The sequence below is a fragment of the Camelus bactrianus genome, chromosome X, assembly GCF_048773025.1.
Source record: "Camelus bactrianus isolate YW-2024 breed Bactrian camel chromosome X, ASM4877302v1, whole genome shotgun sequence".
Taxonomy (NCBI): Eukaryota; Metazoa; Chordata; class Mammalia; order Artiodactyla; family Camelidae; genus Camelus; species Camelus bactrianus.
This window is the reverse complement of record NC_133575.1, coordinates 93,518,400-93,542,300: the sequence shown is the minus strand read 5'-3', so window position 1 is coordinate 93,542,300 and position 23,901 is coordinate 93,518,400. Positions and strand designations below refer to the sequence as shown.

Sequence of the window (23,901 nt, the reverse complement as noted above, 5' to 3'; positions counted from 1 at the left end):
CATTATGTCATTCTGGAAGCACTAAGACCAAACCTGCACAAATGTGTGTGTGTCTCTGTGTGTGTGTTCTCAGCTCTGAACCTCTTACTCTGCCCTCTCCCCAATTATAAATCCTAGAACAAGATGCTTGCCCAAGACCCTCTTCAAACTACAGAGAAGGCCGGTTGGCCCCAGGCTGTAGCCTCCCCCTCTTTCTCTGCGCAGCCCTGGCCTCAAGGGGCTAAAACAGCTCCCTGTCTGGCTTTGGAGGCTGGGAGGTGGATAACTAGGATGGGGGGGGGGCCGAGGGGGAGGGAGGAGGGGGGTCTTGCGCAAGCGCACGTCGCTGCTCGGACCGCCAATGCTGCTGCCTCCTGGAGCAGAGGGAGGCAGGAGAGGAGCGAGGGAGAAGAGGGGAGGGGAGGGGGAGGCGGCACTTGAGCTGCAGCTCGCAACCAGAGGCAGTCTCTCTCAGCTCTCGGGAGGTACCGGGAGCGGCAGCCGCCGCGGAGTAGGATGCTCTGCGGGGCGCCCTGAGCCGGGGGCGCGTGAAGCAGCTTCGGGGACCGGGGCCACAGGGCAGCTTTCACCATGCATCAGTCCCTGACTCAGCAGCGGTCCAGCGACATGTCCCTGCCGGATTCCATGGGTAAGTCTAGCCGCCCTTCCTAGGGGCGGCGGCGGGCAAGGGGTGAGTGCGCTGCCCTCCGGACTAGGAGCGCCTCGGCCGCTCCGACAGCCAGGGAGCGGGAAGCTGGGCGAGGGAGGGGGTCCGCGCGCCCCAGCTTCGGAGTCTCGGACCAGAGCCCCAGGGGAGCGGCCCGGCGGGGGCGGGGACGATGCGCGGAGATCTGAGCGCCCAGATTGCGTCGGAGTATCCCTGCCCCGGAGTGCGGGTGTGTGCGTGTTTGTGTGCGTGTGCCGACAGACTTGCAGCTGGTGGTAAATCCCAGCTGTCTGGGGATCAAAACACTTCCCTGCAACCTGCGCCTTCGCTTTCCATTCGACGCTCCCTCTTTGCAAAGTCCCCGTCACTTCTAAGAGCTCGCGACTAACGATAATTAGAAGAAGCAGGGTCCTCGCCCCCTCCCAACTTTGTCGACGCTGCCCTGAAATTCAGAGCTGCAGTAGGGGGAGGCCTGACTTGCACCTCGCTGATGGGGGGGTTTGCGCAACCCTGGGGGATGGGCGAGGGGGAGAGAAGAAAGGAGAGGGGCTGGCAGGAGGGGAATTCCTGAGGAATCACTCAAGAAAGCGCAGCCTGGTCGTCTGCAGCGGCAGGATCAACATTCCTTGAATTTGATTCCTATTTTGCTCCAAATGCACGGAATGTGCGTTAGTGTGAAAAGGGGGGGGGGGGGACGAGTGAAAGCGCGAGAAAGAAAGAGCCAGCGCTCGAGCCCGCGCATCTTCTGAAGTCGCGCTTTCCCACTCTGGGTGAAAGGGAGGGGGAGGGGGGAACCCACTAGCTTGATTTGGTTCAATATCTTTCCTTATGGAAACTGGGGGACAGCTACCTCCAGGCACCAACTTGGCTGCCCCTCGAAGCTGCTTTTTGGTAGTTACAAACAAACAACCCTACCCACCCCCACCCCCCGCCAGTCCCCCTCAGCTTTTAGGCACCTTCCCAAGCCCTATGATTTCACTGGGCGGAGAAATTAATTTGGAGCCCAGGAGAGTGGGAGGGGATTGTCAAACCATGATCCCACCTAATCTTAAAATTCGCCTCGGATGTACTTGAACCAAATCGAATTCTCTCTTTACAACATACTTTACATTCTGCAAAATCCCTCCGTCCCGAATTCTTGCCATCCAGTCTGCTCAGGTCTTCTCCGAAGAATTTGCGGGAACATCGAGGGGAGGGGGCAAGGCAGAGGGCTGAACCCCCTATGTGAGCGCCCTACTGCTTGCAAAAGACTCAGTTTCAGCAGAATTCGTTCACCGCAGGGGCCCCAGAAAGTGTTATCTCCTGGATGGTGGAAAGATCCATATTTTCAATGGTTTTGCATATTCAATATAAGAATTTGCTCTTTTTTTTTATTTTTAAGGGCGTAGTTATTTGCAACGTGGTACAAATGAGGCCAAGGACTCGGGTCCGAATCCAGAACTCAGCAGTACCACACTCCCCCCCAGCTCTCTCCCCAACACACGCACACACACACACACGCACACGCGCGCACGCACACAGAATGCACTCCTCACCTTGGCCAGCTGTGGCGCCAACGCAGCCCTGGCTCCCCGACGCCAGGCTGGTGCGCGAGGGAGGGCTGGGTGGAAGAGTGCGAGGCTTCGGCCGCGCGCATCCCCTCAGCGGGCCACAACCACCAGCAAACGCGGCCCCCAGCGCCCGCCCGTCTGCCGGTTTGGGAGTGGGCAGGTTAGGGGCCCCGGGCTTAAAGCGTTGCTCCTTGGCACGCTGCTCTGTGTGTTGGGGAACAAGATGAAGAGAGTTCTTTCTCCGGCTCCCAGGGGCCCTCAGCCAATCACGCGTTTTCCGAAAGATCTACGCAACAAGAAGATGAGTGGGCTTCGCCCAGCCCAGAGTCGACACTGCGGGAAAAGAGTCACAGATCCCATATGGACGCTCGAGCCCGCTCCGCGCAGCCGGCTTCGTAAAGCCCGCAGACCGAGGGCACTAGCAAATTCCCGAGTCGAGTGGTAGTCCTGGGTTTCCAGAGTTTGGACAGGGGAGTATCCTCGGAGTTCCCTGGCGCTGGTCCCGCACAGCCCAGGCCTGAATCAGCGTCTAGGCTGTTTAGGAGCTACTCCCACTTAACTCAGTCCTGGCAACGCCACCTTCCCTTGCATGGGGGGAGGGGAAGTGGAGGTGGGTGGGTTAGTGTTTCAGCCTCCAAGGGCAGCATTTCTGAGGGGATTCCCTCTACAGGCAGGACACAATCGCAGCCAAAACAATAAAATATAAAATACACAGACACACACTGCACCAAGGTGCCTGCACTCTATGCTTGCCGGCTGCCTGGGGATGAGCGATTAGTCCAAGGCTCCGAGCGGAGCAGGCGCTTGGCTGGTAATTTGATTCCAGCGCCCCTTCATCCCACTCCCAGCAACCCCCATCTCCCTTTTGGCAACACCGCCCCCAGGCGCTAAGGCACCTCCACTACAGCGGGGCGCTCCTTCCCTTGTAAATAACACATTTGTAATCCACTGGTGGCCTCGGGTGTCTCCTATCAAAGAACTGCCCAAAGGGGGGATTTCAGCACCTTTAAGGAAATGTTTGGGAGATTGGCAGAGCCTTCAGGCTCTTGTGTGGGCAGCCACCTGTATCCACGGATGCTCAATGCTGGGACTTCCTGGGACCCTCCCTGTGTGGCAAAGCTGACTCAGGTAAGCAAATCCTAACTGGTTCAAATATCTGCCCGAAGAATTAGTCAGTCAGCAACAACGTAGTGCACAGGACAGTATACTGGGCCTCCATCCTTGCTGCACTCTGATAGAGATTCCATACCCTGTAATCAAGGGGGAATCAAGAACATGTACAAGGTAAAAAACAAGTGAGCAGAGACAATCATCCTGCCTTCTGGCAACCCACACCTTGGTTCCTGTCAGATACATAATCCTGGAACTAGTGGACATCATGGGTTGTGGACCAGACCCACAATTACAATTGGAATTGTAGTAGTTATAATTAATATACTGAGTGCGGTATCTGGGAAGTCAGGGACATGAAATAATGAGTGATTAGAGTAGAATGAGCTTAATCAAGAAAAACTTCTCGGAGGAGGTGAATTTTGAACAGGTTTTGAAGGAAGGGAGGGACTCAGGTTCAAAGACCGCAGTGCAGGTTGGGGCTCTGACCAGGGGGGGAACATAGAGGAGGGAGAAGCTGGCTGTATTTGGAAGGGTGGAGACAGCAAGTAATTGGGCGCTTCTAGAGCAGAGCATCCTGGTCGTCACGAATCTGGGGTGGAGGTGGGGCACTGCAGAGAGGGAGGGCTGCAGTAGTTCTGCAGGGAGGCTGCTGGGGGTGGGGGGGTGGCAGTGACGGGATTCAGACTCTCCCACTGCTATTGGTTGCAGGGGTGGTTGTTGTTGCCTAAATAGAAAAACACTGGGCGCCAAGTAGACAGGCCAGTGAGAGACATTGGGGTTGTGACCCTAGTTGGCCAGAAGGCTTTTAGTTCTGGGGAGCCCTTGGGTGTATCCTGTTTTAAAAAATCAATTCTATGAGCGTCACCCATATTTATTCACCCAATGGCCCCCACAGTCTCTTTGATGAGAAAGGAAGCGATTCTGAAATGTTGCCTCTTGTTTATTCAACAAGTATTGACTGCTCACTCGGTATCAGACACGGTGATGGGCGCTGTTTTCAAATACCTGCTCCTTTATTTAAGTACCTCATGGTGTCTGAGGTTTTTTGATATGTCTACTTACTAAACAAAATCGGAATAAGGTGTTCCTGTGTTTACAGGAACATCTAAGGCAGGTCCCACATTGTACCCTAATAAGAACAGAGCTCTAATTCTCCCTTCTCAAATAAAACAACCAGCAGGAAAATGTCCTAAGCAGACATACTAAGTTGCCTTTTGGGAGCCTCTTGCTCTCAGTAGATGCGACTTTTAAGTCAAATTGACACTAAAGATACACGGAGGGGTGACACTTGTCGAAAGGATTCACCCTGGGGTTCCTTACAATGGTCAACTCCCCAAGTGCAACTAGAAATAACTTCATTTTATGCAGTTTTAGTCCTTATGGTGTAAAATAAGGGGTGACTTGGGGGAGGGCGTGAAGGGACAGAGAATAGTCAAGGGAGAGTTTTCTTAGGAATTTCGTCCAAAGCTAATCCTATCTGGAGGCAAGGCCCCTGTGGAGCTACAGGATCTCTGCCTGGGTTTCTCAACTGACTGGATTTTCAATTCAAGTTCTAAAGCAGGAGGAAAAAAAAAAGATTTTCAAATGACACCATGTGGTTTGCTGAGTCACTTTTCTGACCTGGCTCTTGTGCTTTTAAGAGTTAGAGTGATATTTGCAAAGGAGACCCAAGAGCTGTGAACAAGATCAGAAGCCAGTTGGCGGGGAAGGAGCAGACAAGTGATACCCACAACATTTAGAAAACCCGTACACACACACTCCCCCAAATCCAGTCTCTAAGGCGATGTGTTTTCCCTGTGAGGTGTTGAGACACTTTGGTGTGTCACAAAGGTACTCTCGGTGTATCCAGATGTTCCCTCACTCTGTTTTGCCAGTTTGGGGCTGGGGAGGGCCAAGATGGTGTGAGTGACAAAGGAGAAGGCAGACAGGACTGGGAGGTGATGTTGGTAAGTTCGTGTTAGAGCCCCTCTGTGGAGCCAACAAGCACATTCACTGAGAAGCAGCCCATCATCAAATGGACTTAGGGACCTCGGTTTAAAGACTCATTTAGGATCCCTCGGAATCTCGAGGAAGGATAACTAACCTTCAGATAAGCAGGAGAAACCAATTCTGCTCCTCCACCCCCAACCCTTCGCAGTTGGAGTCTCCCGCTGGGCTCCTAGTGTTTACCAGCAGTCCCCTCCCCATTTGCATCCCAAATAGCCCTCTCACACAAAGGGCCCTGATGTCACAGGTGTCTCAAGCGGTCCTTCTGTTTTCTCCCCTAGAGGCTGGACTCAACCCCCCCCCCCAAGAGGAGCCTCGTTTCCCAACTCTCTTTACCTCTCCTCCCAAGGTGTGATGTGGCGCTTTCATCTGTGGGTGCCTCGAAACGCTCAAGCCACTCTACATTTCGATGTAAAATGGTCTTAGAATAGTATCGTATTAGAAATGACCCTGATGAGTCACGGCCCTCACTTTCCAGGCTGACGTCAGGGGAGAGACCGCCAGCCCCTCCCCCCTCCCTTGGAGCCTTGGGCAGGGACCGCCCTAGGGGAGACGAGATGGCTGGTGGGCTCAGCCAGGGGGGCGCTCCTGACGTTCTTCTCTCTTCGAGGAGGGGGAATCTGCCCGGGGCTGCATGGCCAGCCGCAGACCCTCCCTCTCACCACCAGCAGGCCTCCGGGGTCTCGCTGCTTTTCTCGCCTCCCTCCCCCTTCCTTTATCCCCTCTCCCCTCCGTCCCAGTGGTGCAGTCTGGGCGGCTTCACCGGCAGCTGCTTCCTGAGGCTGCAGTGAGGCCTCCCAGAATGACAGGGTCCTCGGAACAGTCCCCAGTGGCCTCTTTAGGCCCATAAACGACAGCCCAGTCACCTGGGTGGGCGACCCCATTATCAGGCTCCCCACCGCTTCATCTTACCCACTGGAGAACTGGTCTCTCATAGCAATTCCCCCAGTTGCTTATTTTTATGATGATGCCTAGGTGGTAACTCATCCCTGGTCTTTCCTGTTGAGAACCCCCTCCTGTGCCAGAGAAACGCATTCAGAGTGTTGAGCGGTGCTCCATTCCTTAAAAAAAAATTAAATTGAAAAGCGAGTCTAGATACCATTTTTCTATCTGGTTTAATAAGCCTGTTTTCGAAAAAAATATTGGTCTGCGCTATCATGTCTGATAAGCACTGAGTAGGAGAACGGGTTTCTCATCATTCGTATTTATGTCACCCTCACATAAGCCTAAACGGTGTAAGTTATAATCCTCTCCATCTACCTCCCCCGATACACATCTTTGTGGACTAATGGCCTCCAAACACTTAGTTTATTACACACATTTGTTATGTGGCAAATCTTGCCAACACACCATTTTAAAGTTTATACATGAGGTGGCAAATGTCAGAAATAAATGAAAGAAAAAAATCCCAGTACCTGGCTTGCTTCTGATGTTTGCACTGAAAATGAAATTTCGTATCTTCAGCTTATGAAAAACCCTTCTTAGTTGCATCTTGGCTTTAAAATATTTTCGTTTAATACCTCCACAGTACACTTTCCATTTATCATATGCCTTATAATTTGGCCTAAAAAACCACTCCACTAAATAGGTATGACACATCTTTTATAGAATGCCAAAAGCAGAAAATTTGTTTAGCTTTGGTTTTACATAACTGGTATGATTTCTTCTGTTGTTTATTTTCAAACTGGAAATATATATATTATTATTATTGCAAACGTGGCATCTGATGGCTGCAAAAAAACTAGAGCTCTATCTCTTCCCCAGAATCCCACTCCCCAGAGATAACCCCAGTCACCAGTTGGAGTAGGAAACGAGAACCTTCCTAGTGATTCTTCTAAGTCCATCCCTTCTCTCACCGAGATGATCAATTTCTGTTTCTCCGTGTGTTTTCAGGAGCCTTCAATCGGAGGAAACGAAACTCCATCTATGTCACCGTGACTTTGCTTATTGTGTCCGTGCTAATTCTCACGGTGGGCCTCGCTGCAACCACCAGGACCCAGAATGTGACTGTTGGAGGTTATTACCCAGGAGTTATTGTAAGTATAGAAGGCATAGGTAGGTCTCAGTAGCTTGCTGGCTACAGACATTTGGGTTCTACTCTGATGGTTTTCAATTCTGTCTGAGTTTTTGTGTTTGCTCAGCTTTCTCCCTTTACATATCTCCACGTTTACTTAGAGAGGCCACTCTGGGCCCGTTTAGAAGAGCACTGGACTAAGAAACAGAAGAATCCCAGCCTCGTCTCTTAACTAGCAAGTCATGTCACTCTTTAGGATCTCGGTTTTCTGATCTAGGAGATGTTACTAACTAGCAGTGTTAACCTTAGGCTGAGGTCCTTTCCTCTCTGGGCATCTGCTTTCCTGTATATAATAGAGGTCACCTGATCTGACCTGAAATCTGAGGACCCTGGCAACCTGACAGTCTATGACCTACAGCACTGATCTCCCAAGTGATCCTGCCCTCCTATCAGGTAAATTGTGAAATAGTTACTCCTAAAATATGTATATTTATTCATTTACAAATTATATACATGTTCATCAAGCATACAAAAAAGCAAATGCAAAAATTTGATAAAATGAAATATACATTAATGTTTAATATCTTCATACTAATACTAACAAATTTTGAAGAATGACATGCACTTCACATGAAGTCTGTCATTAAAGATAGTGGTTATAAATCCTTATTTCAAATAGCCTCCTAGATAATTTTGACTACTTTTGGCTGACTTCTTATCAGATATGTTTAGATCGTCATTGTCGTCACTGGTTTTTAACGTGATCTCACAGCGTGGCTGACAAAGAGCTCACCCCGAGAGTTCCAAGTATCAGTTCTGTCATTTTCCTCTTGCTCGCTGTGTTTACATTATTAGGGTCATTTTCATTTTGCGATTTCTCAACAGGAGTCTTTCCAAACCGCTTGTCTGTTTTGTTGGGACTAGTTTAGTTAAGACTAGATAAGACTGTCCAGGCACATGTAAACTGCCCCACCACCAACCCTTTGCTGCTTGGAACTTGCCCTCCTCCAGAAGGACAGCTCGCCTTGTCACCTGGCATTCACACCAACGGAGGGCGCCAGTGACAGTCTGTTTATTGAATATGTAACATATAATTTCTTTCTTCTTCTTTTAGATAAATGAAAAATAAGAAATGAGAGTTCAAGTAGTTTCTTTCCATATTTCAGTGGATTATTTTACCCGTCCCTGGGGTGCCTGCAGTCCACTCTGGAAACCACTGAACCCTGCACACAAAACTTCATTTTATAGCAAATCATCATGTTGTATGCTTTAAATACATACCATTTTATTTGTCAATTACACCTCAATAAAGCTGGGGGAAAAGCAAACAAAAACCTCATTTGGATCTACACACACTGCTGTTCAACCCAAAAACCTAACTCTAGAGGTTGGATCATACTTTTAATCTCAATTAAATGACTTCCCAACTGTAACTGCTAGAGAGGGGAAAGGAACTTTAGGATGGTTGTTTTTTTTTCTTTCTCATTTTAGGTTAGCAAAGAGGTCAGAAGTCTTTGTTGTTTTGTTTCTTTTCGTTCTCTCTCTCTCTTTTTTTTTTCCTGGAGAGGTGGGGGTTGGAGAGAGAAGCAAAGGAAGGGGAAGGGATTAAAGATGGATGCCTTTGACAAGCCAGCGCTGTGAGTGACCAAGCCTGACGCCTGTTGCCTAGGTCACCGATTCCACAGTCAGCCTCCTCAATAGCCCTATAGCCAAGCAGGGGCCTGACGTGGGCTGTGCCTCGCCGCGGCTGAAGGCTGCCCGCCCCGCCTGGGAAGCTCCTTCCTCACAGGCAGGCAGGGCTCCCCCCAACCCAGGGCAGGTGTCCCACAGACACCGTTTGGTGCCCTCTGTTAAGCATGTGATGTGAGAACTCACCCGGTCCACTTCCTGTGGTGAGGCAAGAAAACCAGTCGTCAGCAAAATTGGGTTTTATTTTTAAACACAAGAAGGGGGAGTGGAGGGAGGAAGAGGGGTAAGATTGCATTTTGGTGGCTTGGAAAAGCAATTTATAGGGTCTGCGTGACTTTGTGTGCTTCAGGTAGCTGCATTTAGTAAAAGATTTCTGACTGATGAGCCACTGCTCAAGCCAAGATTCAGACTCTCCCTGGGTGGGGGAAGGTATTTTCCATGTCATTTAAGAGTAGCAACTGCTATTCATGAACGGGGGCTCTGAACCTTCTCTGTGGAATATCTGCCTGTGGGTGGCTGGGTTGGAATACATTAACAAAGGAAGGAGGGCGCGTGATTGTTGTTATTCGAGTACCTGATGTTCAGCTAGCGCTGGAAGTTAAAGCACTGGGGGCGTGTGTGTGTGTGTGTGTGTGTGTGTGTGTGACTAAGAGCTCGTTTGGAAATGTTATAGGAGAGCCATCCCTAGCAGTGTGCCCTATGGTTTAACCTAAAAAATTTTGCTTTTATAATTCCTGTAGATTGTTTCTTTAAAATGGGTTTTAATTATAGAAAGTGAAGGGGGAAGACTGCAGATTGAAGACCAGAAAAATCCATTTGAGTTTATAGGTCAGGTCATATTGTAACAAATGCAAGAACGACTCATACCTCGGAAACAATAAACTCCTGAGAATCCAGAGTTATGTGAGAATGCAGTGCTTTCACTAATTGAATAGTTTGGTTATTAGAGAGGTACTGTGCAAACTCTGAGCCAGTGGTTTCCCCACCTCGGAGTGCATTTTAATAAACACTCCAAGGGAGTGTAGTTCAGGTGGATCAGCAACCACCTGGAACACTAAAACAGTAAAACCAGAATGACCATACTGTGATATTTTAAGATTCTGCACTATCAATTGGTCGGTATGAATATAAATGACCATTATATAGACTTGTGAAAAAATGTCAGGTTAATGGGAACTCTGCAGGTTATTGGTGACTCTGGTTAAAGCTGTACATGAGAATTTAAATTTTTAAAACAGGCAAATTAGGGAGCAGTTTATTAGATTAAAAGAAGACTTACCATGCAATTCGTTTCAATGTTGAGATCTCAGGCATTTCAAAATGTGATGTATTTGCAGAACTCTAAGTCACATGAAACTTTTCTGAGGCATCTTTATTTTGCCAAATGAGATGCCCTTGTACAGGGAGGTGCATTTTGATAGGGTGTATGCTACTCTCCCTGAGCTGGAATGTGTTATCATCATCCAAAGACACATATGCAACATGCATTTTTAAAGGTGTGCTAATCTGTACAGGCTGAACTGTACAATTTTTTTCAACATGAAAACCAACACAGAAAGACAAACTGGCTTAGGACTTGTACTGCCTTTGAATATTCAAGACCTATTCCATTGCAGAAGAGCTCCAGTGAGCTTTCTACTCTGGAGGCAGAACCTCCTCCTAAAAAAGGAAGAACCTCTGTTGTAAGAAGCCGAAAAAGGCAGGGGAGAGAGCCTGCACCTCTGTAACTCTCTTAACCTTTGATCCAGGAGAATGATGCCTCTAAATGTGTTTCCCATGCAACCCACAAGATGGAGTTGGCCACCTGATCAGGGCTTTCATTCTAGCACTCTCTCCCTCAGCTGTTGTACTGCCAGGGCCCACACAGCCTGGGTTTTCTTTCAGGAAAGAAACCAGGAGTTTCTGCCTATTTCCCAGGTTGGGTGGTGGTGGTCTGTTAATCAAAAATTACATCAGTGTTACCATGGGATAATAGGAGACAGAGACAACAGGGATCATGAAGAACAATCAATAGTCCAGAAACCTTCTCTAGGCCAGGGTAGCGTCTGCTTCACATGTGAAGACTCTTGATAAATCCAACAAAGTTTTGACTAACTTGAATGTTCAGGAAATATAAAGAGCTCCGGGTACTGGGATTTGGTGGTTTATTGTGAATTAGGCAGAATTTTTTTCCACCTCTTGTTGAAAATGTTTCTAAACTATAAGATCATTCTAAGATAAAGTTCCTAGCTTAGTAAGTACATTTCAAAGATGAGACTTGAGTTTTGATTGGCTAGATAAGATTAACCTTCATTGGCTTCCTGCTGCCTCAGCACTGTCATTCAAAGCTCTCTGAAGATACCCTAGGCCTGGGCTCCCCTACCTCTCTTTTGCTCAGATTGTCAATTCACAGTCCTCTGAACATGACTTGGGTTGGAATGTCCTCCCTGAATGCTTTCTCTGTTTATCTAAATACTCTGTCCTATCCCAACTTAAACTCACAGTTAGGACATTTCTCAACCATTGGGATCCACAGTGGTGTCTACCATCTTTGAACTCCCTACCATAGATTCCTCCTACTCATGGTTCTTAGAAAATACTCACATTCTGCTGTGTGAGAAGTCGGGCTGTATTTTCATTTACCTTTGTTTATACAGGTCTGCAATCCCTTATCTGAATCCAGATGTGTTTGCAAATTTAGACTTGTTTAATTTCAGAAAGATTACACAGTGCATATATCATACATTATCTAACATCCCAGTGGGGTCTTGAGATCTACCCCATAATCAAATCTCTTCATCTTTCTATAATAAACTGTGAATTTGTATACTAAGTAGATAAACATTATAAGATAACCTCACATCAGTTCAAAGTCAGGTTTTGCCACCAACTTAGTTACAAAAAGCCCTTTTGGTTTTAAGAGCTTCATGGATTTCAAGATTAAGGAAAGGGATCGTGGACCCCTTTACCTAAATATAGCTTCTCGAGGCTGAGTCTCATTGGTCTTGGTATCATATCCCACCTCACTTCATGGCTTCCAAATCACAGGTCTAGCACAGTGCCTGCCACAGCATAGCTGTCCAATGAATACTGAATGATTATTCAATGATTAATCCTTTTGAGCCTCAGCCCCAGTGGATGGGAATAGGCTTAAGTTATAATGCCCAGCCTAGAAAGAGGCTTTGAATCTGACCAATTTCTAATGATTTGTCTTTTTTCCTCTACAAGTGGAAGGCAGCCAAAACAAAGCAAACTGGTTATTTGTTCAGGTAATGGGGAGTCAAGATGGGGGTCCAAAGGTCCAAACATTCCATGATTCCCCGCAGTTTCCGAGGGATGACCACAGAACTTACCTTTCGGAGGCCTTGGGAGAGCAAACAGTTGATTAGAAGCAGCTGCCCAGTTTCAGGAAATTCTGTTGACTTTTCCTTCTTTACTTTCACCCCCTCAGCTCTTCCTCAAATAGGACTTCTCAGTCCAGCCCTGTAGAGAACTTCTTCCCTAGGGGGCAGCGGTGAAGGTCACTATTCTGCTAACTGGCCACAAATGCAGTAAAGCGTGGCTGGAAGAACACCAGCTGTTAGTCAGAGGATCTGAGAGCTAGTCCTGGCCCTGCTGTGAACTTGCTCTGAGTGGGGACGAGTCCGTACAATCATCTAGGCCTCCATTTTGCTATCTATCAAATGGGAATGTTAGGAGCACCACCAACCTCTGTACCAGTCCTGTGACCAAAATGGATGGCAAGTGCCTCTTTAAGTTAAAATGCTTTTCAATTGTAAGGTAGTTTTAATGACACTGGTGAGTTCATCACCCTGTCACCCAGATGAGTGAATTTCTCCAGCCAGGATTTAATAGATGTTAGTTTCTCACCCAGTGAACTCTACCTATCTTTGATCCCACTTAAAAATGTCTCCTCCTCTGTGAAATCTTAGAACTACCATGTATTTAGCAGCCTAGCAGCTGATATACAAGTCACGCTACATATAGACCTTATCTCATTTAATCCTCTGAGCAGTCTTGTGTGGTAGGTACCATTATGACTCCCATTTACAGATGAGGAAACCAGAGCACAGGGTGGTTAAGGAACTAGCCCAAGATCACACAGTTTATAAGTAGAGGAGCCAAGGATATAACACAAAATGAATTATTCTCTACTTCTATAGCGTTTTCTTTGTACGTCGCCTGTGGTCCTTAACCCACAGTCTGTCTCTCCTGCACTATACTATGAACTACATGTCTTTTTATTAATCTGACAGAAGTACTTAGTGAATGTTAGAAAATGGAATGAACCGGAGTGGAATAGAAATGGAATGAAAGAAAAGGGGAGGGAACTGGGGTAAGTAACTGGCTGGCCTGGGATTTCCAGTCCCAGAGCGCCTTGTCTTTCCAGCCAATTCCATGAGGCTTCAGCTCACCTCTTCCAGTCTCTGTCATCGGAGTGGTTTGAGAGTGTCAGGAACAGTGCGTGGCTCTGCCTCCTGTCTTAAGGCAGAGACTCCGGTTGGGGCTCAGCAGCCATTCAGCGAATATCTGTGGAAAGTGATGAACTGTTCAGTCAAAGGGCTTCTTTTCCATGTAAGAAGCTGTCTCTGACTTTCTCTCAGTCTCCACAAATGGCCCAGAGTGTCATAAGCACAGACTATTCATGGAATTCTTTCTGAAAAATAAAAGATGGGGAACATATTGGAAGGGGAGATAAGATAGAATACGAAACTCTTAAGAAATAGAGCAAATAGTGACAGGATTTTCCAGCTCAAATCAGGTTAGAGCTGCTCAAAATTTAAATGTCTTTAAAAATAGTAATAATAATCACTAGAACAATAACATTTACTGAGTACTTACTGTATGCTAAGCACTGTACAGAGTTCTTTGGCTGTAGCATTTTGTAATCCTTACAAAAACCCTATAAGATACTCACTACTGTGGTCCCCATTTTCCAGATAAGAAAACTGAGGCTTAGAGAGGTCAGTCCATTTGTTCAAAGTCGTACAGACAAAAGTGGAAGAGCTGGGGTTAGAAGCCAAGCTACTCTGATGACGTGGTGTCAAAAATTTTTTTTAATTGAAGTATAGTTGATGCACAATGTTGCGTTAGTTTCCAGTGTACAGCAAAGTGATTCAGTTACACACACACACACACATTCCTTCTCAGATTCTTTTCCATCATAGATTATTACAAGTTGTTGAGTGTAGTTCCCTGTGCTATCCTGTAGGTCCTTGTTTTTTATCTATCTTACATACACATAGTGGTGTGTGTCTGTTAATCACAAACTCCTAATTTATCCTTCTCTCTCCCCACCATTTCCCTTTGGTAACCATAAGTTTGTTTTCTACACCTGTGAGCCTGTTTTTGTTCTGTAAAAAAGTTCATTTGTATCATATTTTAGATTCTACATATAAGTGATATCATATGATATTTTTCCTTCTCTGTCTAACTTATTTCACTTAGTAATGATAATCTCTAGGTCCATCCATGTTGCAGCAAATGTCATGATGGCATTCTTTTTTGTGGCCAACTAATACTCCATTGTGTATATATACCACATCTTTATCTGTTCACCTGGCAGTGGATGGTGAGCAGATGTTAATCACTATACTTAATCACAACACATTTTAATTACATTTCAAATAAGACCAGGTGGGAGACAGGCATAGTTCAACTGTTGAGTGAGGCATATCCTCTTCAGTTTCTGTTTCTCAAGAGGGGCTGCTGAGTGGTCCTGCAAAATGAGTCCTTGAGAATTTGTATTCATTCCTTCCCTTCATTCTCATTCATGCTTGGGTTTCTGAGACAACTACCCAGTCTCCCTACACTGCCCCCCCCCCAAGCTCATGGCCAGTCTTGGGGTCCATTAGATTTCCAAGCCTAGCTGTAAGGCTTGGGGGCCTCAGACTGAAACAGCTGCCCCTGTGAGCCAAGGTTAAGGCTGCAGATGGAAAGCCTGGTCATTAGTGAGGCTAAAGAGAAATGTAAGTACATTGCTGGAGTTGTGTTAAGATTTACTGGTCCATTCCCATCACTTTTTACTTCTTCCACTTTCATCCCTGTCAACAGCCATTGGTTAGTGATTGTTTTCAACTGAGGATGGCAGACTCAATCCACTAATGGCAGAACTGGGAGGAAAGTGGGATGTGCTACACTGAGCCATAATCCCAGCCACTTAGACAGGGAAATTGTTTTTCAGGGTTTTACACTGCCATTTCTGTTCACCCTTTAATGAGTGTTTTCTGTCCATAACTGAAGCAGAGATGGAAGAAGAGGTGAATAAGTGCTAACATAAACTGCAGTAGGTCAACCACAAATACAGGCTTTCAAAACAATAGTTCTTTTTTTTTTTTAAATCTAGGTTAAGGTGCTTGCTGATTCCTAAAGTACTCCCTGGGTTTGATTAGCATGCCAGATGCATCAAAAATTGCTATTTCAAACCTTTATTTTGTAATTCGTGCACCAGGGTAGAAGGTCTCTTTTCAGACAAAAGATAAAGATCAGAATATAATGCATGCTTTTCACCATTATCTGTCTCTTACTGACTCACCAGTCACATGGTAGGTAATGGATACTGAAATTGAAATAAGCAGGCTCTGAAAAGTGATGGTTGACTTTTACTTTTTGCTTTTGGGCACATGAATTTCTTTTTAGGTGTGATTCATATCCACAAGGAAAAATTGGCAAATGGTGGGAGAAAGACTTTTCTTGCTCAGACTGTATTTGTGTAAGTAACAGCTGCATGGGCTTTAGCATCTATACCTCAGGTATTTTCTGTTATCCTGAACCATATCCCAGAGCTGGAATGATCGTGTGGTCAGGCTGACCATCTTCCCACATGCTTTGTGTGCCCTGTTGCTTTGCAGCTCGGCTTTGGATCGTTCCTTGGAATCATCGGCTCAAACCTTGTGGAGAACAAGCGGCAGATGGTAAGTTTTCATCGCCATAAAATCAAATTCTTCATCTGAAAAAGCTCAACATTTCTATGGATAACACATTCCTTAAAGCTGCCCAAATGGGGCCACAAAAGAAACGGCTACTTGGACTTTTCTGCTAAGCCTCCAGGGAACTTGGTTTAAAGTGATCTTGCGACATGGAACTGGTTCTCACCTTGCCAGACGCTCCCTCAGTGACCTGGCTCGTCTCCCCTAAGTCACAGGTGTAAAATAATCTGTATCTTGCCCTTTGCTTTCCTCCTCACTTTCAAAGGAGTGCGCCAGCCTATCCAGTCGGGCTATTGTCCTCACCAACAATGCCTTTGCTCCTGTGATTTCCGCTGCCACAGCCCCGGCTTCCCAGCCACCCTCACACCTTCCTCTCTGATGCATAATCTTTGGGGGGAATTTTCGCAGAGGGTTCCTGCCTTTTAGGCAATTCCAATCTAGGGAAATTTAATTAACAGAACAAATATATTGAGGGCACAGGAAGGCAAGATCAAACTATGAAACCTTCCCTCTAGTTCAAGCCTAAGTATGTGGTAAGGTTGAGAAGAAGGGTAAGCATGTAACAGGAGGTGAAACTTCCCAAGTTCTAAGTCCTCATGGGGGCCCACAAGGGCCATCTGTTGTATTTTCCTGCTTCAGCCTGAGAAGTCTTCCTAGAGGGCAAGAGAAGAAAGTATAGACCCAACTGCAAGCATATTGCAGTTTTATGGGCTTGTAAATCAAGATGCCTGGTGAGTGGTCAGATGGTGGACTGATTAGCTCCCCTGGTACAAGTCTCTGTGGCATCTAGACTTAGATAATGGGGTCTATTTAACAGCAAGTTTAATCAGATAACGTAATAGCTCCAGGGACAGAGAACTCTAACCATATGTTCTCCCCCAGCAATGTGGGGAATCGCCCTCGGGGGAGTTCTAATGGTTCTCTTCTTCCATTTCACCTGGGTTCTCCTGCTGCCAGTTGTGTTTGCACTTTGGGTTTAAATTATTCAAAATAACAGGGGAGTTCTAATTGTAGAGCTGATCATAGCACAGCTAATAATGCCAATTTCATGACATCTTTCATCCATTATTTACCAATTCTCTGTAGCGCCGTGAAGTGAGATTTATGGGGCGAGGTTTCTGAACAGCGCCCAAAGGGCATTAAGTCTTTCCTCCCAGCCTGTTGAGATGGGAGAACCTTAGGGTGGCTTTGACTTTGATTTCCTCCTTCTCCCTTCCTGGAGAGCAGCTTAATGCCACGTAATTCCCCCCCTTTCCCTCACAAACACCTCAAGGAGGGTGTTTGAGGGTCAACAGGGACAGATAGTGGGCTCAAGCAGCACCTGTCCCTGCCCTTGGAAACACCTTGAAACACCTACCCCTACATTGGATTGGAGTATCACCCTTGTAATGGAAGACAATTATGAAATTTTCTGTTATCTAACATGATCAGAGAATAAGGTTCCAGCAAACATTTTTTCTTACTTGAAAATGTTCATATATACCACACAGTTTTGGAGACTTCAACCCTTGTAAAATGTCTTTGACACCTAAGCCTTAATAAGTTGAGTGTTGCTTTCTTCAGCGTTGCCAGGCCATGAAGGGTTGTGAGGGGCCTTAGAATCACCCCTGTCTTCATCTGTGCCCACCGTGAGGGGTCCAGAAGAACAGTGGACTAGGAGTGGGCGGGGACAGGCTCTTCTCTAGACTGGATGGTGATGCTGAGCGTGCTGCCTCCCCTCTCTGAGCCTCCAATTCCACAATAAGTAAAATAGGGAGTTGGACTACATAATGTCAAAAGCCCAACATTTTTCTGAGTCTGAGAACAGAAGAGCCACGCAGTCTGATTCCTCAGCCTCCTCTTCCTTTGTTGCTCACACTCATGAAGTGAATTTCTTAGCTTGCCCTGAAAATGTGAGATGCGCTTTGGCCGCCCCTTCTATGCACCCCACTCCCCAGCTCCCACTCATCCCATGGGACTGAAAAGAGCATCCCTGCGAGGTGGCAGCCAGAGTTCTGTTTGGCTGCTGGTCTCTCAGGGATTGCCTGGTCTCTGGAAGCTGTGAGAGTGGAAGGCTAACAGACACTTTTGGTTTGTACCCCCGCAGCTGGTGGCTTCTATCGTCTTTATCAGCTTTGGTGTGATTGCGGCCTTTTGTTGCGCCATAGTTGATGGGGTCTTTGCTGCCAGACACATCGTGAGTATTTTTACTCCTGGATTAAAGTAAATGTGCAATACGATGACGCTGCATCGAGTGTGTGTGTGCTGGGTGTGTGCTCAGTGCTGTGAGGGGTACAGAAGAGGGAGAGGGCAGCATCCCTGCCTCAAGGGGCTGACATCAAGGTGACGACATCCCAGGAAACACACAGGCGTGTCGAGAACTGGGTCTAAGCTGAGGGATCTAAGCTCTAATTGCCGGAGTGGTTTATCTTGGACTCGCAGTCAGGGCAGGCTTCCCAGTGGTGGAGGGGCTGGAGCTAAGCCTTGTTTGACATGTGGGCGAGATTTGGAAACTTCAAAAACAAGGACATTGGGGCCAGGGGACTGGCCTGGAATTGGTGTCTGGAGTGAGGAGGTGGGGAGAGAGCAGCAAGAAGCCACATGACTTCCTGAGAGCCTCGAAGGTGGCAGAAGTGACCTCCCTCCCCTTCAACAGCAAGACAAGAGCTTGAGGACACACACCTTTCCGCGGATACCTGAACTTTGCTGTCCCTATAGCAGAGGTTGGAGAGGAGCCTTCTGATTGGGGTCTGGAGAAAGCCCCAGATCTACAAGCCTCCAATCAGAGCCCCGTCCTGGAGTTTAGGTGCTAAACTTCTCCCTTCTCTGGAGAAGTCGTGCCTCAAGAAAGGCCGTTTTACTCCTGAAACCCACACCTATGCTCTTTCCCCAGGGAAGCCTGGGATTTGGGTCCTTCCCACGGGGCTGTTTCCAAGCCCTCGCCCTGCTTCCGGCACTTTCCATTTCATAGAATTCCAGAAATCTGACCGAAGACCACCTTCTCCATTGGGCTCAATAGACACAGTCCCTACGACCCTGGACTTTCAGGGTCCCCTAAAAATATTATAGTTTCTTTTCAAATCAGAAGAAAAATGATGAACTCTCTTGCCAGAAAAAAAAAGGCTTTCACAAATATAAATTTACTTGTCTTTATATCAATGCAGTCATAAGATATAATTAAAATAAATAAAACATCACTTTCAATATTATTTAATGGAGGAAGGAAGGAGTTCATAAAAGCAACAGTCCCAGGGAAGTGATACTGTAGCCCTGATCTGGCCCCTACACCAAAATCACAGCAACTTACTGAGACCCTGCAATAAACTCAGATGCTCATTGTTTCCACAACTGAACCAACACTGAAAATGAAAACAGCCTGTGAACCAGTTGGAATTATATGTTTTCTAAAACAATTGAATTAGAACAAAATTGTAGTATCAGAACATTCTATGGATCAATGATGCTTTATTCCATTTCTGTCATTGGCTAACAGGGCAGGTCATCCTGAAGTCATTTATGGGTATCATTGGATCCAGAGAAGGATGATTTGCAAGATGATTATCACAGTTCCAACTTGTTCTAAGATTCTCCTCCCAGACATAAGAGTCAGTCTCTCATTTGTCAAGATGAGAGGAACTCATATGGTCACTGCTGACATCTCAGGAGATAATTTCTGGGCGGGGCAGGGGTTGGGGAAAAGTAAGGGGTGGGAGAGAGAAGCCTTTTGCCCAGTCTTCTTTTAGGGCCGGAAATATGTAGGCTCCTATATCAGACCCATCCCTTTGATTTTAGCTGAGAGCAGCCATCTTTTTCTTCTTAAAAGGGCGAATGACACAACAGGTACCATCCACAATCCTACCACCCTAACATAGCAATTCTTATCATTTTTGCATATTACCCTCTGAGTATATACCTACTTTTGTAGTCTGCTTGCAGTCATAGTATGTGTGCTATTTTGTTTCAACAGAAGCCATCTTATTAACAATAATTCATTGTTTTTGTGTAGTGAATTTAGTGGTTCAGTGTGCCTTGACATCTATTATCTCATTTGAGACCCACAGCAATCCTGTGGGATATGTAGGGCAGGCGTTATTATTCCCATTTGACAAGCACTCCTCACTCGGAGGCTGTCTCCATGGCAACATAGGCCTAGTGGCCAAGAAGCCTGCAGTAGATTTTGATGGCATCATGAGCTAAAATGGCTTCCTCCTTTCCCTCCTCCTCCCACTCCTAATTTTTTTTAAAATAGCTTTATTGAGATAGAATTCACATCCCATATAATTTACCCATCTGAAGAACATAATTCAGTGAGCTTTAGTACATTCACAGTTATGTGCAAACTATCACAACGTCAATTTTAGAAAATTTTCATCATCCCTTAAACAACCCCGTACCCTTTAGTTGTCACTTCCCTAATCCCCCTATTCCCCCAAGTCCTAGGCAATCACTAATCTACTTTCTTTTTCTATAGATTTCCCTATATTAATTAACATTTCATATTAATGAAATCATATAATATGTGGTCTTTAGTGACCTGAATTCTTTTACTTAGTATAATGTTTTTCAGGTTCATCCACATTGTAGCATGTCTCAGTGCTTCATTTCTTTTTCCAGCCTAATAGTGTTCCATTGTATGGATATACCACATTTTGGTTATCCATTCACCAGTTGATGGACATTTGGGTTGTTTCCACCTTTTGGCTGTTATGAATAATGCTGCGATAAACATTTGTGCACAGATTTTTATGTGGACATATGTTTTCATTTTCTTTGAGTATATGCCTATGATTGGAATTATTGGGTCATATGATGATTATGTTTAACCTTTTGATGAACCGCCAATGGTGGCTGCACCATTTTATGGTCCCACTGGAAATGGATGAGTGTGCCAATCTCTCCACGTCCTGCAAATTCCTGTTATTATTTGACTTTTTAATTCTAGCCATCCTAGTAGGTATGAATTGGTTTCTCATTGTGGTTTTGATCTGCATTTCCTTAACTCCTAAACTCTACTCCTAAACTCCTGAGGTTTTTGATCACTGGCATCAGTCAAAGGCAATGGGAGAAAAATCCAAATTATATTTACTGGAAGTTTCTTCTAGTCTTTGACTCTAGGCTGTTTGTACTTCCTGCCGTTAGTGGTCTGTGATGGAGCTTTGGATTTGGGGGTTTAGAGTAAGGCTGGATAAGTCTTTGAGAAAACCTTTCTGCCTATACTGTCCCTGTCCTAAGATATCTGCCAGTCCTCACTGACACCAGCTTCCCCTCAAAACTTACCTTCTGACCCATCCCTCTAAACGTGTCTCATTCCTTCTCTCTCTTGTCCCCTATTTCCTTCCTTCCTCCTCCCCTAATGTAGCCATTCACTAGCTGGAAAAGTCACTTTACCTTCTGGTGCCAGTGTCTCCTCTTCCAGAGGGATGTAACAGTAACCTGGTTGCCTTTCAGGGTTTAATATGAGGATGATGGGAAATAACAGGTGTGAACGCGCCTGGAGAGGGCCAGGCATAGCGCACACAACACTCAGTGGAAAGCAGTCTCTGTTGCCAGTCCTCCCCCACCCCAGAGTTGCTAGGCCTTCAGATGTAGAAAGCTGCCACTCCCTCGCTGAGTGGCCTTTTCTTACCTCCCAATCCTGTGGGCTTGTTCCTCCCCGGTTGGTCTCAGTGTAGGAGAGCAGCCAGAGGCAGCACATGGGTGACCATCACACGTGTCTGTCTTCATTTAGGGCAGTTGGTGGTTGAATGCTCTTTGCAGAACCAGGAGATCACGAGGGCTATGACCAGCACATCAAGCCTCCCTTTATATGCGATAATAATGACGCCTGCCATTGCCCCAAAACGGAAAATAAACCCTCCAGGTGTGAACATGAGAACTTGTTTCCAGCCGGACTCCAGGCTAAGCCCACTGGACAATGTACTTTCAGAACATGGAGCAGTCAGGAGGTTCATGTAGAAGCAGCTGAAGGAAGGTCCTAGGTCCATGATGGGGCAGCAGGCTGGGAGGCAGGAAGCACTTGGGTGTCAGGTACAGGAGATGTGCAATCACATGGTAGACTCCCCCTGCCAGGGTTATTGGGCCAAACCCCTAAGGTCAGTTTGCATAAACCACTTGTCCTGTCCTAACTGCTTTTGGCTGAAGCCCCCTGTCACTCAGGGGATGATTAGTTCTTTAGTGTCCCCCTGAAACTGGGCAGCATCCCCGCGCACAGACTTTCATGCAACACCGGATTGTGTCCATCTGTTCAACCCCAGCCCCCATGACTGAGAGCTCCATCACCAGGCAGCTGGCCAAGCCAGCAGGGTAAGTCAACTGTCCTTGAGCCCCATGTTAGTTTTCTGGGCTGTAGCAGTATTTCCGGAGTTCACTGTCTTTATCTAATCTGCATAGTTGGATGAAAAAGGTTCATAGGTCAATTGAGTTAAAACCTACAACAGGCTCAGTGGCTGCCCATCCCCTTGGGGCTTGCTTCCTGAGTTCTTCCTTCTGGAAAAGCTGTGGCAGTGACAGCAGGGAGTACGTGTCAGCCAGCCCTGTTTCTGTCCCCAGGTGATAATGAGACCTCATTATTGGAGCTTCCATCCCTCCGTTCGGGAGTGTGATGTTGCAATAACCTGGAGTTTTGACTCTTGTTCCCTGGGGATTCTTTGCAAAAAAACAAAAACTAGAAATAAAAGAAAACTAGAACAGAAATTTCAAGAAACCCATTTCTTCTCTTTTTTTGATTGAAGTATAGTTGATTTACAATGTTGTGTTAGTTTCTGGTGTACAGCTTAGTGATTCAGTTACATATATATGTATTCTTTTTTGTATGGGTTATTAAAATATATTGAGTATAGTTCCCTGTGCTATTCAGTAGGACTTTATCTGTTTTATATATAGGAGTTTGTATCCACTAATCCCAAACTCCTAATTTATCCCTTTCCCCCTTTCCCCTTTGGTAACTGTAAGTTTGTTTTCTATGTCTATGAGTCTCTTTCTGTTTTGTAAATAAGTTCATTTGTATCATTTTTTTAAGATTCCACATATGAGTGATATCATATGATATTTGTCTTTCTCTGTCTGACTTACTTGACTTAGTATGATAATCTCTAGGTCTGTCCATGTTGCTACAAATGGCATTATTTCATTATTTTTATGGCTGAGTAGTATTCCATTATGTATATATACCACATCTTCTTTATCCAATCATCTGTGCATGGACATTGAGTTTGCTTCCATTTCTCAGCTATTGTAAATAGTGCTACTGTGAACATTAGGGTGCATGTATCTTTTCCAATTAGAGTTTTCCCCAGATATATGCCCAGGAGTGGGATTACTAGGTCATATGGTAACTCTATTTTTAGTTTTTTAAGGAACCTTCATACTGTTCTCCATAGTGGCTGCACCAAATTACATTCCCACCAGAAGTGTAGGAGGGTTCTCTTTTCTCCACATCCTCTCCAGAATTTATTGCTTGTGGACTTTTTAATGATGATCATTCTGACCAGTGTGAGGTGATACCTCATTGTAGTTTCGATTTGCAGTTCTCTGATAATTAGCAATATTGAACATTTTTTTCATGTGCCTATTGGCCATCTGTATGTCTTCTTTGGAAAAAGGTCTATTTAGGTCTTCTGCCCATTTTTTGATTGGATTTTTTTTTGTCATTGTATGATTTGTTTATATATTCTAAAAATTTAGCCCTTGTCAGTCGCATTGTTTGCAAATATATTCTCCCAGTCTGAAGGTTGTCTTTTCATTTTGTTTATGGTTTCCTTTGCTGTGCAAAAGCTTATAAGTTTGATTTGGTCCTATTTGTTTACTTTTGGTTTCATTTCTATTGCCTTGGTAGACTGCCCTAGGAAAACATTGCTACAATTTATGTCAGAGAATGTTTTGCCTGTGTTCTCTTCTAGGAGATTTATGGTGTCCTGTCTCATGTTTAAGTCTTTAAGACATATGAGTTTATTTTTGTGTATAGTGTGAGGGCGTGTTCCAACTTCACTGATTTCCATGTGGCTGTCCAGCTTTCCC

The 23,901-nt window shown here is 45.8% G+C and overlaps 1 protein-coding gene across 2 annotated transcripts in view; it reads left to right on the top strand.

The window, feature by feature from the left end:
* The first annotated feature begins 395 nt into the window (after positions 1–395).
* Positions 396–23,901, top strand: part of TMEM255A (transmembrane protein 255A) — a 56,551-nt gene continuing 33,045 nt past the window's right edge. The window contains exons 1-4 of one of the 2 annotated variants that reach the window (XM_074359982.1): positions 396–628; positions 7,189–7,331; positions 15,829–15,891; positions 17,993–18,082. In XM_074359982.1, coding sequence (XP_074216083.1) covers positions 571–628; positions 7,189–7,331; positions 15,829–15,891; positions 17,993–18,082 — 354 coding nt within the window. In that variant the 5' untranslated portion in view covers positions 396–570. The remainder of the gene's footprint in view (positions 629–7,188; positions 7,332–15,828; positions 15,892–17,992; positions 18,083–23,901) is intronic. The other variant, XM_010963949.3, reaches the window with a different exon arrangement.